Below are 17,548 nucleotides of genomic sequence, written 5' to 3'. Positions count from 1 at the left end.
CCTCATTGGGGGCGCGCGGTTGTTTTCTTATTTTTTTTTTCTCCCTTTGTGAAACTGCATGTTCAATTGTCCGTTCAGAGCTGCAGCCTTGAGCAGGTCACTTCTGTAGATTAAATTTAGATTGTTAGCCTTTGGGGTTAAAGGCGGCTGCTGCTTCAGCGCGTGTGTAAACAGTCCGCCGTGCCGTCTGCATCTAGCAGCATTAGAAGAAATCCTTTGTCTGCTGTGTGTAATAAGCTGGCGTGCGGATAAAGGAGCGCCGACAGATTCTGATGCCTTATTTATTTATTTATTTATTTTTTGTTTTGTTTTTTTTCTCCCAAAATTTAGAAACATATAACTCATTTTCTGTTTAATATGGAGGGGTTTTCTAGGACTGCAGTTCAATTCATTTTAGGAATAAACTTTTTTTTTTTTTTTTATATAATTTTCCTTAAGTAGTATTATTTGTCTATAGTTCAGAAATTCATTACTATAAAAATAGCTAGAGCCACACATAGGTGTTTGCTGCCCTAAATAAAATATTATAAGTGTATAATATTTCATTTAGATGACATTCTAATAATAAAAATAAATAATTTACTATACACAGTCGATTTATGTGCTTATTTCTAATATATATATATATATATATATATATATATATATTATGTAAAAGAAAATTATATAGAGATGTGATACGTGTGTGAAGTCAACCTTCAAATAATTATGTTCAGTTCTGCACTCAATACTTGGTCCGGAATCCTTTTGCAGAAATGACTGCTTCAATGCGGCGTGGCATGGAGGCAATCAGCCTGTGGCACTGCTGCGGTGTTATGGAGGCCCAGGATGCTTCGATAGCGGCCTTCAGCTCATCCAGAGTGTTGGGTTTTGCGTCTCTCAACTTTCTCTTCCCAATATCCCACAGATTCTCTATGGGGTTAGGTCAGGAGAGTTGGCAGGCCAATAGAGCACAGTGATACCATGGTCAGTAAACCATTTACCAGTGGTTTTGGCACTGTGAGCAGGTGCCAGGTCGTGCTGAAAAATGAAATCTTCATCTCCATAAAGCTTTTCAGCAGATGGAAGCATGAAGTGCTCCAAAATCTCCTTATAGCTAGCTGCATTGACCCTGCCCTTGATAAAACACAGTGGACCAACACCAGCAGCTGACATGGCACCCCAGACCATCACTGTCTGTGGGTACTTGACACTGGACTTCAGGCATTTTGGCATTTCCCTCTCCCCAGTCTTCCTCCAGACTCTGGCACCCTGATTTCCGAATGACATGCAAAATTTGCTTTCATCCGAAAAAAGTACTTTGGACCACTGAGCAACAGTCCAGTGCTGCTTCTCTGTAGCCCAGGTCAGGCGCTTCTGCCGCTGTTTCTGGTTCAAAAGTGGCTTGACCTGGGGAATGCGGCACCTGTAGCCCATTTCCTGCACACGCCTGTGGATGTTTCTACTCCAGACTCAGTCCACTGCTTCCGCAGGTCCCCCAAGGTCTGGAATCGGTCCTTCTCCACAATCTTTCCTCAGGGTCCGCTCACCTCTTCTCGTTGTGCAGCGTTTTCTGCCACACTTTTTCCTTCCCACAGACTTCCCACTGAGGTGCCTTGATACAGCACTCTGGGAACAGCCTATTCGTTCAGAAATTTCTTTCTGTGTCTTACCCTCTTGTTTGAGGGTGTCAATGATGGCCTTCTGGACAGCAGTCAGGTCCGCAGTCTTACCCATGATTGCGGTTTTGAGTAATGAACCAGGCTGGGAGTTTTTAAAAGCCTCAGGAATCTTTTGCAGGTGTTTAGAGTTAATTAGTTGATTCAGATGATTAGGTTAATAGCTCGTTTAGAGAACCTTTTCATGATATGCTAATTTTTTGAGATAGGAATTTTGGGTTTTCATGAGCTGTATGCCAAAATCATCAATATTAAAACAATAAAAGGCTTGAACTACTTCAGTTGGTGTGTAATGAATCTAAAATATATGAAAGTCTAATGTTTATCAGTACATTACAGAAAATAATGAACTTTATCACAATATGCTAATTTTTTTAGAAGGACCTGTGTATATATATGTAAAAGAAAATTATATAGAGATGTGTATACAGTGTGTATATATATATATATATATATATATATATATATATATATACAAATTCTAATTTACTATATACAGTGTATGTATCATATATATATATATCAGATACATACACTGTATATAGTACATTTTTATTAGAATTTGTGTGTATATATAATGAGAAAATAGAGCAGCACTGCTCTTTTTTTTTCATTATACGTGTGTGTGTGTGTGTGTGTGTGTATATACATAACTACATATTAAGAAAATAAAAAAATGGACTTTATATGTTTGTCCATTTAGTGAAGAGATCGTTTCCTCTCCTGTTCAGGATCTCTGCTTTGCCGCTGATCGGCTTCACTTTCTAGTCCTTTTAATGACTTCTTGTTCTTGCTCTGCTCCCGTCCTCTTGGCGCTGGCATGTAAGCGGACAGGAAATGACAGGTTAATTTGTACAGTTGCTGTAGCAGCACGAGTGTTTTGCTGGCCTTGTATGAGGATAAGGGCTCACGCACACAAGCGTATTTTTTTGTCTGCATCCGATCTGTATTTTTTACAGTTCAGAAGCAGACTCTCTTCAAGGTAGCTGCAAAAGATGCAGGCAGCGCACTGTGTGCTGTCCGCATCCGTATGTCCACCCGTGGCAGCCCCCCAAAAAATAGAGCATGTCCTATTCTTGTCCGCATTATGGACAAGGATACGGCTGTTCTATTATGGGCCAGACGTTCCATTCCGCAAAATAAGTAGTGCACATGGCTGGCATCCGTTTTTTTGTGGATCCGAAATTTACGGACCACAAAGCAGGCAATGGTTGTGTGCATGAGCCCTAAATCCAACGGACTGTGCTGGAATATTCATAGATGGTCATTCAAAAATTTCAGACTTTGGTACAGCCATCAGTAATGTATTCATGTTTATACGTTACGTGGAGTGTCCCATTTATGAGCATCACAGAGGAGGACGTTCTGGGATGTGGTCCTAGTGACCCCCGGGCGGCCATCCACACTGATTTATTCATCTGTAAGGGTACTTTCACACTAGCGTTTTTCTTTTCTGGTATTGAGTTCACAGGAGTTTAATACCGGAAAAAAACTGATCAGTTTTATCCTAATGCATTCTGAATGGAGGGAAATCCATTCACGATGCATCAGTTCAGTCCCTCTTAGGTTGCATGCTGCAGTTTTCTCTCTGGCCAAAAATCCTGAACACATGCCGGATCCGTCTGACAAATGCTATCCGTTTGCGTCAGGATTGCCGGAATCCTCTGCCGCAAGTGTGACAGTACCAGTGGTGAGGTCGTCACTATTGGAGTCCAATAATAATTAGTTGTGTTGGACCTGCGTACAGTTATTCTCGGGCTCAGTCAGCCGTGTGGATCAGTGCAAGGATTTTTCCCAGACTCCTTTACATCTGCGCTCACTGGAAGAGGATTTTCCTGGATTCTGAAATACCAAAGTGTCCAATACTTAAAGTCACCAGTAACGTCTTTGCGATCTCCTCCTATGTGAGATCTCTTGATGATGATGATGATGATGATGATAACACCTCCTTACCTGTGGACATTTTTACCACTGAAAAAAGCCATAGAAACTGCTTGTGTTTTTCCATACGGAATAGTTTTTATTTTATTTTTTTCTAAATAACTGTGAACCAGGTTTTTTGTCTGATTTTTTTATTCCCCCCCCCCACTATATAGATGTCAGAACCCCAAAAGCTTCAGCATGCTTTAAAATAATGCCAGAAACCCCCAAAACACCACCTAATTAAAAGAATTAGCCAGCAGCCAAAAAAATGTTTGTATGTCCCGAGTTCCTTACACGCTTTTACCACAAATAAAATGCGCCAAAACCAAATGTTTGAACTTAATAGAAATGTTTCCCCCAGCCTTCCCAGATTTCAGATTGCTTCACTTTTCGCATCTCCATAGCTGGATACTGCTGATTGCTGCCGGACCCCATTGACTATAATGGGATTTGGCCTGTTTCTGGCATGATTGCGGGGTGTTACTAGGAATAAAACTGTGAAACCAGTGCATGCACCAGTTTGTCTGGCTGTAAGCTGGCCCTTATGCAGACCGGATCCCTGTCAGATCCTATATGATGGAACAGCCTGATGGCTTTTAAAATGCAGATGTGAAGCTAGCCTTAAAGATTTGTCCTCCTTCTTGACTGTATTCAGTCTGTGAATAGCCTTCTTGTGACAGCAGTATTTCCCATACTGAACACTGCCCTTGTGACTTGAACTCACAGCATTATAATGCTTTGTGTTCCTGGCCGACCTCAGCAGTACTGAATTGTACTCCTATAATGCTGTCGGTACAATTCGATAGAGCAGAGGTCGGGCAGGGACACACAGCATTGTAAATCATTATAATGGTATGAGTTGGCGTGACAGTAGCGGCCTTCAGTGCGGAAAACATCGCTCACACACACAGCGTGTTTCATGGACTGAGATGATTGGTCTGATATGATCAACTTTGGGGGAAAATAACAGCTTTCGTTACTCTGTTGGAAATTGTAACACTGTCCATAGATATCTGAAATCCAGAAAAAAAAAGTTAGAAAGGACACCTCTATTTAGTGATAATTCCCATCTTCCTAAAACCGACAACCTGTCGCCTCCCTTGACTTATCTGTTTTAGTAACTACTTGCATCCCCCATGTAATACCAATCCTGGGGCATCTGTTCTCATGACTCTGTTATGCTATTCCTTTATTTCTACTAGAAGTTATGAATGAATTGTCAGCAGCTTGCAGTAAAGGTACAGATGGGTGTTACTAGTTGGGGGTGTGTCCCTGCCCAGTCTGACACTAGCAGCACTGATTGGACAGAGCCAGACACACCCACTACTGGTAACACCCAGCTATTCCTTTACTGCAGCCTACTGGCAATTTATTTGTAAACTTCTAGCAGGAATAATACAGGAATCGCACAACAGAGTCCTAAGAATAGAGGCTCCAGAATTGGTTTTACATGGGGAATGCAAGTAGTTACGAAGGCTGACCTGTTAGGAGAGGCGACAGCGCCTCTATAAGACGGCAGATTTGCCTTCCAGTAGTCTGAGAAAGCTGTGTCATTGGTTTACACTTGGAAAACAGAGAGGAGAAAAAATTATTACTCTAATAACTCCGAGTACTTTTACGTTGTTGGAACGGAAATCCGTATGCAAACAGATAGCGTTTGTAGACGGATCTGTCTCACAAATGCGTTGCAATACCTGATCCGTCTCTCTGGTGTCATCCGGAAAAACGGATATGGTATTTATTTATTTTCAAATTTTTAAAGGTCTGCGCATGCGCAGACTGGAAAACTGGACCAGTTTTTCTGGAACACTTGAAAATGGAAAAAATGTAGAATGCTGCGGTATTAGGCTACATGCACACGACCGTATGTGTTTTGCGGATCCATTGTAATAATGCCTATCCTTGTCCGCAAACTAGAAAAAAATAGGGCATGCACAGGTTTTTTTGCGCAGCAACGGAACGGTCATACTGATGCGGACAGCACACAGTGTGCTGTCCGCATCCTGTCCACAAAAAAAACGGATCAGACACGGAAACAAAATACGGTCGTGTGCATGAGGCCTTACCTCCGTCATGAAAAGGGCAAAAAGACTGAACTGAAGACATCCTGATGCATCCTGAACGGATTGCTCTCCATTCAGAATGCATGGGGATATACCGGAAAACTTTAACGCTAGTGTGAAAGTGCCCTAAAATCGAATTTTTAGAAACTTGGTAGAAGGTGACCAGTATTGGATGTAGATTTTTGGATTATAGGGGCCAATGTTCAGTTCTGGTTCTGGCCATATAGGAGTCCTCACATTTGTCACCTATTGTGACAGTCCTTTGTCTGAATGTCTACCTGCTGCGTTCTATAATTACGTAAGACACAAGGATCTCTGGTCCCCAGACATGCAGGAAAAATATGTGCTTCCATTTATTTACAGCACGATGACCTTTGATATCTTGGGATCCTTCTTTTCCCCTTTGGATTCATACTCAGCTGTTGTGAGCCACACGCCAGCAATCCTCGTCTCTGCTGATGTTTGTGATGATGAGCACCAGCTAAATAGGACTCCCACGAGGCTACGTTGTATGGCTTAAAGGGCATCTGTCAGCAGTTTTGTCCCTATGACACTGGCTGACCTGTTACATGTGCGCTTGGCAGCTGAAGGCATCTGTGTTGGTCCCGTGTTCATATGTGCCCGCATTGCTGAGAAAAACGGATCCAATTTTCCAGTCTGCGCACGCGCAGACCTTTAAAAATGTGAAAATAAATGAACACCATATCCGTTTTTCCGGATGACACCAGAGAGACGGATCAGGTATTGCAATGTATTTGTGAGACGGATCTGTCTACAAACGCTATCTGTTTGCATACGGATTTCTGGATCCGGCAGGCAGTTACTGTTACACCTAGAGGCTCTGCTCTCTCTGTAATTGCCCCACCCTCTGCACTTTGACAGTTATGACGTTTTCACTGCCCGGTCCTGTCACTGCGGCATTTACAGACGCATCTCGGTATAATGGCAGCGCCCCTGTTGGTCACCCAAGTTTTGGATTGACTTTTGGTGAGTTTGAGCACAATAAATAAATCAATTCTCTTATTGTGTTCTATGGACTGGTGAAACGGGAACAATTCTCTCGCCCCCGACCAGTCTGTATTATTCGCATTTTGTTGCTCCATTCGTTTCTTACCCCTTCACCCCCTTCCGTGACCAGGGAGTTATTTCGAGGGGAGATGGTCAGGTGTCTTTTGCTATGGGTGACTGTACCAGTCATGGTGGACCATCGGCATCATGCTGCACTTTCCTAGGTGTCGAACATTGATGAATCCCGGCTGACGGACACCAAATGAGGCCTATATACAGTCCTGATAAAAAGTTTAATACTAATTGAAAAATGGCAAAAAATCATATTTAGCATGGCTGGATCTTAACAAGGTTCCAAGTAGAGCCTCAACATGCAACAAGAAGAAATGGGAGCGAGACAAAACATTTTTTGAGAATTCAATTTAATGAAAACAACAAATAAACTGAAACAGGCTGTTTTTCAGCTGATGAAAAGTTTAGGACCACACCTCCAAAAAATAAATAAAAATAAAATAACCCCCCCCCCCCCCCCCCCCCCCAAAATAACAGAAATCCAACTTCCAAACATGAACTCAGTAATGAGTAGCTCCGCCATTATTGTTTATCACTTCAAAAATTTGTTTCGGCATGCTTGATGGAAGCGTTTCCATGAGGTGAGTGGGAACATTTCTCTAAGTGGTGAAGACGGCTGCACGAAGGCCATCTACTGTCTGGAACTCTTGTCCATTTTTGTAAACTTCCCTTGCCATCCATCCCCAAAGGTTCTCAATTGGATTTAGATCAGGGGAACACGCAGGATGGGCCAAAAGAGTGATGTTATTCTCCTGGAAGAAGTCCCTTGTCCTGCGGCATTGTGTACTGTAGCGTTGTCCTGTTGAAAAACCCAGTCGTTACCACACAGATGAGGGCCCTCATTCATGAGGATTGCTCTCTGCAACATCTGGACATAGCCAGCGGCCGTTTGACGCCCCTGCACTTCCTGAAGCTCCATTGTTCCACTGAATGACAAAGCACCCCAGACCATTATGGCGCCCCCTCCACTGTGGCGCGTAGGAAACATCTCAGGTGGGATCTGCTTCTCATGCCAGTAACGTTGGAAACCATCAGGACCATCAAGGTTACATTTTTTTTCTCATCAGAGAATAAAACTTTCTTCCACCTTTTTGAATGTCCCATGTTTGGTGCTCTCTTACAAAGTCCAAACGAGCAGTTCTGTGGCGCTCAAGGAGACGAGGTCGTTGAAGACGTTTTTTGTTTTTGAAGCCCTTCAGTCTCAGATGCTGTCTGATGGTTATGGGGCTGCAGTCAGCACCAGTAAGGGCCTTAATTTGGGTCGAGGATCGTCCAGTGTCTTGACGGACAGCCAATTGGATCCTCCGGCTCAGTGCTGATGACATTTTTTTGGGTCTTCCACTTGACTTTTTTGTTCCATAACCCTCAGGATCATTTAAGAAATTCCAAATGTCTTACTGTGTCCCACCTCAGCAGCGGTGGCGCGCTGTGAGAGACCCTGCTTATGCAGCTCAACAACCCGACCACGTTCAAAAAGGGAGAGTTTTTTTGCCTTTGCCATCACTACGTGTGGCTACCTGACAGAAAATGACAATAAATCCACATCTTTGCACAGATTTGGCCTTTTAAAGGCATGTGGTCCTAAACTTTTGATCAGCTGAAAAACAGCCTGTTTCAGTTTAATCGTTATTTTCAATTAATTGAATGCTCAAAAAATGTTTTGTCTCCCTCTCATTTTTTCTTGTTGCTTGTTGAAGCTCTACTTGGAACCTTGTTAAGATCCAACAATGTAAAATGTGATTTTTTTGCCATTTTTCAAGTAGTCTTAAACTTTTGATCAGGACTGTATTTTTCTAAACGGGGTAAAAACCAAACTCAAGAAGGAAGCAAGTATGTATCCTAAGAGACCTGTATAAGCCGTGGCCCAGTATAGGGAATGCTACATTTACCAGACACAGCGCCGTACGGCTTGTAGTGGTTGTGCCTGGTACTGCAGTTCAGGTTATATTTTATTGACTGGGACTGATCTGTAATACCAGACACAGCCACAGCCACAGCATAGGAATAGCGCTGGAGCCTCCTTCAGTCAACTCATTGGGGGGTGATCAGTGGGGATGCGGAGTCTCAGACTGTCACCGATCTGGTATTGATCGCCCGTCCTAAGGATAAGCCATCAATATGAAAGTCCCAGAAAACCTCTTTAATGGCCCTTGTGTTTCATGCTTGATGTACACACTCTAGTGTAGCTTGTGTAGCTTTATGAATCCCCCAACAATCTTGTACCATTTCAGTGACTCACTTTGTACATTTTTTTTGGTTTTTTTATATAGGCTTTCAAGGAGATGTTATATGCAGCCCAAGACCAGGCCCCATCTGTAGAAGGTAAGACACAATTCATCTTGGGTTTATGGATTGCAAAGCAATAAATCTTAGTTTATTAAAGAAGTATTCCGGTTATATAAAGTTATCCCCTATCACCAGGATAGGAAAGGACTTATTAGATTGGTGGGGGTCCTACCACTGGAACCCCCAGCGATCACAAGGATAGGAGGTAACGTTATATGGCCGGAACACTACAAACACAAACTTTGTCTTGTGTCTATAAAACCATAAATTATGGGGGACATTTATCAAGACTGGCGTTCCCATACATTGATCCCTTGTGCGCTGGAGTAAGATGCCCCTCATTTATTAACAAGCAGGTTCCTCTAAATAAATTGGGCTTTGGTGTTCTGTGCACCAGACTCTCAAATGTAGACTTGAGTTATAACTTTATAGTTTTGTCACTTCAGCAAATTGTATTTATCATGTTGAGAAAGTTTATGCAAGGCACTTATTAATGTATTGTGATTGACCATATTGCCTCCTTTGCTGTCTGGATTAATTTTTCCATCACATTATACACTGCCCGTTTCCATGGGTACAACCACCCTGCAATCCAGCAGCAGTGGCCATGCGTGCACCCTATAGAAAAAAGTGCACCCTATAGAAAAATAAATCCAGCCAGCAAAGGAGCTAATATGGACAATCACAATACATTAGTAAGTGCCTTGTATTATCTTTATCTGCATGATAAAGGCGACTTGTTGAAGTGAGACAATCCTTTAATACAGTTTCTGGCACAAGGTTCGGTAAATCTGGTCTGCCGTGACAGGCCCTGCCCTCCTGTGAAGCCCCGCCCCTTTTTTATGTGACGAGAAGCTGAAAGTCACAAATTATGATGTAAATATGGTGTGTTATAGTTTGTGACTTTTTAATGCCACGACAGTGGTGTAAACCCATTGATAATGTCCCCTCTTGTGTTATAAAGCCGGACCCTTCACCATAAATTAAAATACCGTGTCTAAAGGGATTTCTATCACCTCTGCCATATATTGACGGATCCGAACCTGGATACTGAGAGCGCACATCATTTACTGCGTGTCTGTGCTTTCCACTGCTGCTTCACTTTGTATGTGAGGGTGGAGAGCGAGGCACGGCACGACTGGTAAACGGCTGCTGGTGGGAGTGCCGCGGAAGGGTCATTTCCTGTTGTTATGTCACGATCTCTACTTAGGGTCCATTCACACGTCGGTATGTGTTTTGCGGATCCGCAAAACACTGGCATCGGCAATGTGTGTTCTGCATTTTGTAGTCTGCACATCACCGACACTCTCATAGAGCATGCCTTTTCTTGTCTGCAATTGCGGACAAGAATAGGACGTGTTCTATTTTTTTTATTTTTTTTTTTTGCAGATCCGCAAAAGCGGATAGCACATTCCAGCCCTATCGAAAATGAATGGATCCGCACCTGTTCCGCAAAATTGCGGAATGGATGCGGACCCCTTTTGCAGACGTCTGTATGGACCCTTAAAGTGGCGCTGTACTATGGGAAGACTTTTGGTATGTTATAGCAAACTCCTCACTGCAGGAGACAGAAGCGGGATGGACTCAATAGTTTATGGGCCCGTCTCTATTTGGTCTCACTATGTGAGCCCCTCTCTCTCTCCTTGTTCTCATGATCAGTGGGCGTTCCAACGCTAGAAGCCCTAATCATTGAAAACGTTATGTCGCTACCCTAAGGGCTCATGCACACAACCATGATTTTTGTCCGCATCCGATCAGAATTCTTTTGCGAATCTGATGCAGACCCGTTCACTTTTGTGGGGTTGCCGCAAAAGATGCGGACAGCACACCCATGTGCTTGCTCTCTGCATCGTATGTCCGTTCCGTGACCGCGCAAAACCCCCCCCCAAAACATATGGTATTCTAGTCCATTTTACGACAAGGATAGGACGGCTCTACAGAGGGCAGGAGCTTCCGTTCCTTAAAATGCAAATACGGTTGGTATCAATGTTTTGCTGATCCGCAATTTGTGGACTGCAAAATCACCAACGTTTGTGTGCCTGAGCCCGGAGTCCTTCCTTTATATTTCTCTTCCCCCATCTTATGGGTTTGGCTAAAAAACAAACAAACAAAAAAAAAACCTGCATCAAAAGGCTGTGTGTGATGTCACCCTGACTTCAATCAGACTTCAATTGTGTCACCACCAAATACAATGCAATCTTCACACAGCAGGTCATAGTTGTCACTTGGGTGGTGCCACCTAGTGATTGACAGCAACCTCTGCAAGACGAGGGAAGACTGTCAGTCACTGAGTGGCTCCATAGCTGCGATGCATAAAAAAGAGCAGAGGTTTAAATGTCTAAATTCAAAGTTTTATAGAATTTTCCAATAAAATCCTATATCGGTCTGCTCAGCTCCTTCTGCTCTATCACATGCTGCCTGCAGATTGCATTGCATTTGGTGGTGACGGGTTCCCTTTAAACCTCTCTCTTGAAGTAGAAACAGATAAATGGATATTTCCAAGGAAGCAAGAATGCCTCTGTTTGCCTTTCAGAGCAATTATACATAATTTAGGAATTTTCAAATGTACTGATATACACACCTCCATTCCAAGCACTTACAAGATGTATGATGTGTATATGTCCTGTGTGCTATGCTCAGTATATAGCAGGGCTGTTGCTCCAGGGACGGCAATGTAATCTGCTGCCTGCACATCCGTCCATAGCATTGTTCACATTGTGATATAGGAACATCTCCTTTTCTTTCTTTCTTTCTTTCTTTCTTTTTTTTTTTTTTTTCTCTTCTTATCTTAAAATGAGTTTCCTCATGATACAATATTGATCTAATGTGTGGATTGTAAATTATATATAACCTGTATTTCACAGTGCATACAAGCGGAGACTGTGTCTTCCCGGTATTGCTTCTGAGCTGTTCTCCTATCACTCGCACCTTCCCTTCTCCTGGCTGCCGCACACCCGTTTGGCTGTCTCCTCTCCTGGCGGGTGTCAGCGCTGGGCCGGCAGACGGCAGATCACAGCTGCGCTGTAATAGTGGCAGGTTCCTAGGCATGTGAGAAATATCTCGCCGTGAGCACAAGCTGTCCCCACTCTAACAACACCGACTTCAAATGCTGGAGGACGGGGCTCGTGTGTGTAGCGCTGGGTGGAGCTGGTACCATAGCTCCAGGATGCCAATTACACCGCTCTGCCGCTCTCTCGACTCCTGTCTTTGTGGCATTTTAGCCTCGTTTTCTCATTCCCAAATCCTTTGCTATTATGAACCTTTTTCTGCTACCAGCTTCGGCAACCTTTCGCTATAGGCGTCCTCCAAACTCCTCTCCTACTGAGCCGTCGCCCCTTTAGGGTTCATTCACACGTCCGTGTATGTTTTGCGGATCCACGGACATCGGCGATGTGCGTTCCGAATTTTGCGGACCGCACATCGTCTGCATTTTCATAGAAAATGCCTTTTCTTGTCCGCAATTGCGGACAAGAATAGGACATGTTCTATTTTTTTCGGGATCGGAATTGCGGACCCGGAAGTGCGGATCCGCAATTCCGGATCCAGGCAGCACATCGTGCTGCCCCACAGAAATGAATGGGTCCGCAATTCCGTTCCGCAAAATGCGGAACGAAATTGCGGACGTGTGAGTGGACTCTTAAACAGGCAGGGAACTCGTCTGCTGTGTTACCCAGTTTAAACCATTTGGGAACCATTCTCAAACATCCCCCGGTGCAAAGCGAATGCATTTCTGGAAGAAAATCAACAGTATCCAAGGAAAGATGCCGCCACGTTGTGTATAATGGGATTTTCTTTCTCATCTGTTGCACCAGGGGATTTTTTATGTTCACCAGCCCCGGTGAAGGACAATCTGGGTCTAGGTTACGGGTTCCTATTGCTAAAGCATTTCTTTATTTACTTTCTGCAAAAATTTAGCATATTATTTATTTATTTTTAGTTTTATTTGGTTAGACAAGAAATATCCTCATCCCCTCTTCTACCTGTGCTGCTCTGTAGGGGCCCCCAGCAGGACGGTGCTTCCCCCTCCTCCTCCTCAATTCTTCTGCTCATTTAGCAGATGTGCTGCTTTCTCCCCAGACTCCTTAGGATTCAGGGCGTCCAGGATGAAAGCGTGCCTGTAAATTATTCATCGTGATTATCTGCCTCACTGCCCGGGGTCCACTGGCGATTTTCTGCATTTATTTATTTATTTTTTGTCGCCCCCCCCCTCCACCTCAGCCCACTCCCAAGGTGTTCTGGACATCGCTGAAGGAACATCAATCTTTACAGATGAGAGATGTTGACAGCCTGAAGAAGTGGACCGCTAAAAACATATTAATGTCGCCTTTGTTTATCCTATAAACGCGGAAAATTTGCCCCTCCAAATATAACCGCTAAACATTGCAGCCAAAAATACCGGACAAAACCCTTTAACAGTCAAAATCAAGGCAGATGGGGGTCTGCTTGCTCCAGCAAATGTGTTGATATATTAAACTGTGAGCCATAATTCGGTTAGGATCGGCCTGCAGACCCTTTTTATTTATTTTTTTATTCCAAGGAAAGAGGTTAAATTGATTGTTTTAAACAATAAAGCCTCCGATCTGCAGAGAATTAAAAATCCGATATCGCCGAGGCTGTATAAACTTTATTGTGTTAAGAAAGCGGTGGTCTTCTTTATCATGGAAAGCGGGAACCCCGAGGACTCACTGCTGCTCTTAGACGTCATTAAAGAAACCGCACACATTGAATTTGATGTGAATCTGAAATACTCTCGTGTCCTATCATCCGTTATTAATGCATTGCCAAGTGCTGTGCAAGTGCCTTAAAGAAACCCACCAAGTGTGGTTCAAGAATGTATAAACCTGCCTCACAGCGCAGATGAACACAAGGCTGGCAGATATGTCATTTTTGTGTGCGTTTTTTTCCCCATATTACATTCCAATATTTATGCAGCAGCAGCAGCACCATGTATGATAAGTCTGGACAGAGAATGCCTTCATTGTCATAGGACCCTCTCGCCATTTGGACTTGGCGTTCCAATGGCTTCTCTATAAGCACTCTAGGGAAAATTCCATAGATAATCTGGAAAGAAGAGATGAAAATGAGCTCTTAATAAGCTCTGATTCCTCCAGATGTAAGGTAGATATCCTCTAAAGCAATGTTTGACCCTTTAAATAGGCCTTGAGACATGACTTGGATAATAGCTAAGCCAGCACCTCATCTGCAGACAGCAGTTTTGAGGGTGATGACTCTGAAACAGCTGTCTGCAGATCAGATGCTGGCTTATTTAAAGGGATTCTGTCACCTCCCCTAAGGCAAAAAACGATTTAAAACCAGCCATGCAGCACAGCTTACCTGGATTAGGCTGTGCTGTTCAATCTTGAAATCCGTCCAGCAGTTAGTTCAAAAAACGAGTTTGATCAATGAGGAAATGCGTCCTGAAGGTGCCCAGAGGGGCGTTTTTTTCTTCTGAGAGAGCCCAGTCCCGCCCCTTTTTCAGTGCCCAGCCCGCCTTCCTTTTACTTCCTAACCGCCGCCCCCAGCCTGCCACAGCCTGTCCTCCCCCTCCCTCTTGCCGAACGAAGTCTCGCACAGGCGCAGTACCCACTGAGGGCTGCGCCTGTGCGATCATCAGGAGACTGAGGGCGGCAGCTTCATCTTCGTCACTGGGCATGCGCCGAGCCCAGTGACGTCCGATGCTCGCTCTTCCCTCAGTCAGCAGGGAAGAGCGAGCATCGGACGTCACTGGGCTCGGCGCATGCCCAGTGACGAAGATGAAGCTGCCGCCCTCAGTCTCCTGATGATCGCACAGGCGCAGCCCTCAGTGGGTACTGCGCCTGTGCGAGACTTCGTTCGGCAAGAGGGAGGGGGAGGAGAGGCAGGAGAGGCTGTGGCAGGCTGGGGGCGGCGGTTAGGAAGTAAAAGGAAGGCGGGCTGGGCACTGAAAAAGGGGCGGGACTGGGCTCTCTCAGAAGAACAAAACGCCCCTCTGGGCACCTTCAGGACGCATTTCCTCATTGATCAAACTCGTTTTTTGAACTAACTGCTGGACGGATTTCAAGATTGAACAGCACAGCCTAATCCAGGTAAGCTGTGCTGCATGGCTGGTTTTAAATCGTTTTTTGCCTTAGGGGAGGTGACAGAATCCCTTTAATATCAGAGTCATGTCTCAAGGCTTTCCAGAATTCCGGAGGAGCATGTGTGGCCTATAAGCCTCCTCACTCGTAAGGAGGGACAGTACCCCCCAAATAGATAATCCATTTATTGTACCGTCTTATTCAGTGCCGATATATTTCAGAATGCTGTAAGAAGATTGGACATCGTCGTCTCTCTTGGGGCTCACAAAGGCAGGGCCTATTCACACGACCGTAGGCCGCCCATGCCCTTGCTGCGGACCGCGTTGACTTGAATGGGTCCGTGATCCGTTATATACAGCTAAAGATAGAACATGTCCTATCCTTTGCAGTGTGGAGACAGAGACAGCGCTCTGCTGTATGCAATAATGGCTTTAAAGGGAATCTGTCACCAGTGACCCCCCTATCCAGCTGTCCATATAGACACACAGCTGTGGTTCAACTAATTAAAACACAGTTTTTCATCCGAGGCTTTGTTGCTGAGTTATGCTTTTTTTAAATATGCAAATTAGGCCTTTGGTGCAATGATGGAGTGTTCATTGCTCTTATTGCACCTAAGCTTTGCTTCTTTCTGTTACAGCTGCTCCCTGGCTGTCTTGTCACTGCTTGACCTTGTCAATCAAAGCAGCCAGGGAGGGGCTGGCCACAGGTAGTAGTGGGGCTTGGGTGCAACAAGAGCAATGGTGACGCCCTCATAGCAGCAAGGACCTCATTTCCATATTAAGTAGAAGTATCATAGCTCAGGAATAAAGCCAATAGGGATAATTTACCATGGGGGTAATATCTGATCAGTTTTACATTGGTGTATTGTGTGCGCTAAATTTATAAAATATTTTGCTAACTTTGGCGCATCTGTAAACCTAATACTTGTGGAATGCTACACCAGTTTAATGCCTGTCTACTGGAGTGAGTTTTCAACTTCTTTAAAAAAGCTGGGCTGTTGAGCAGACAATGAGGGTGCGGACGCTCGACTCTCAAGGGAGCTGTGTAGTCACCGGAGGCGTGACTAGTTTCTGCTGTGCAGACGCTGAAAACTAGAGGCAGAGTCTGCGCAGTAGAAAACAAAAGGGAACGCGCACAACCGGCGGGACGAAGTTTGCGAATGGAGCCATTTTCTATGGTGTCATGTAGAAGGACCAGTGCTGCCGAAACGACGCTGTTGACATGAGCTAAAGCCCTGTCCAGGGGTGGCCCTGGGAAAAAAACCCCAAAAAACTGGCCCCATTATAAAGATGGGTTCAAATTGACAGAAGGCGGGACAACACAAGTTGGTAGGCACAATATGGCGCCCCTGCAGAACCATACTGCGGCACAATATGGCGCCCCTGCAGAACCATACTGCGGCACAATATGGCGCCCCTGCAGAACCATACGGCGGCACAATATGGCGCCCCTGCAGAACCATACTGCGGCACAATATGGCGCCCCTGCAGAACCATACGGCGGCACAATATGGCGCCCCTGCAGAACCATACGGCGGCACAATATGGCGCCCCTGCAGAACCATACGGCGGCACAATATGGCGCCCCTGCAGAACCATACGGCGGCACAATATGGCGCCCCTGCAGAACCATACGGCGGCACAATATGGCGCCCCTGCAGAACCATACGGCGGCACAATATGGCGCCCCTGCAGAACCATACGGCGGCACAATATGGCGCCCCTGCAGAACCATACGGCGGCACAATATGGCGCCCCTGCAGAACCATACGGCGGCACAATATGGCGCCCCTGCAGAACCATACGGCGGCACAATATGGCGCCCCTGCAGAACCATACGGCGGCACAATATGGCGCCCCTGCAGAACCATACGGCGGCACAATATGGCGCCCCTGCAGAACCATACGGCGGCACAATATGGCGCCCCTGCAGAACCATACGGCGGCACAATATGGCGCCCCTGCAGAACCATACGGCGGCACAATATGGCGCCCCTGCAGAACCATACGGCGGCACAATATGGCGCCCCTGCAGAACCATACGGCGGCACAATATGGCGCCCCTGCAGAACCATACGGCGGCACAATATGGCGCCCCTGCAGAACCATACGGCGGCACAATATGGCGCCCCTGCAGAACCATACGGCGGCACAATATGGCGCCCCTGCAGAACCATACGGCGGCACAATATGGCGCCCCTGCAGAACCATACGGCGGCACAATATGGCGCCCCTGCAGAACCATACTGCGGCACAATATGGCGCCCCTGCAGAACCATACTGCGGCACAATATGGCGCCCCTGCAGAACCAAATACTGTATCATCAGTAAAACCGGTACTTAATGCTGAGAGCATTAGATTGTTATGCACCCACCTGGGGGCCGTGAGGAGGGTTAGGGCTGCCCACTGGGCATTGGGGAAATTTCCCTGTAGGGTCTATGGCCAGTCTGCCCCTGGCCACATCCTAAACCAGCAGGGCTGA

General features: G+C 45.3%; 1 protein-coding gene across 1 annotated transcript in view; it reads left to right on the top strand.

Moving 5' to 3' along the window:
* XPR1 (xenotropic and polytropic retrovirus receptor 1) overlaps positions 1 to 17,548 on the top strand; it is a 124,391-nt gene that overhangs the window by 14,977 nt on the left and 91,866 nt on the right. Inside the window, 1 exon segment of the mRNA XM_044301048.1 lies at positions 8,995 to 9,046. Coding sequence (XP_044156983.1) covers positions 8,995 to 9,046 — 52 coding nt within the window.

The sequence above is a fragment of the Bufo gargarizans genome, chromosome 7, assembly GCF_014858855.1.
Source record: "Bufo gargarizans isolate SCDJY-AF-19 chromosome 7, ASM1485885v1, whole genome shotgun sequence".
Taxonomy (NCBI): Eukaryota; Metazoa; Chordata; class Amphibia; order Anura; family Bufonidae; genus Bufo; species Bufo gargarizans.
The sequence above is the reverse complement of the archived record's forward strand: the minus strand, read 5'-3'. Positions and strand labels throughout refer to the sequence as shown.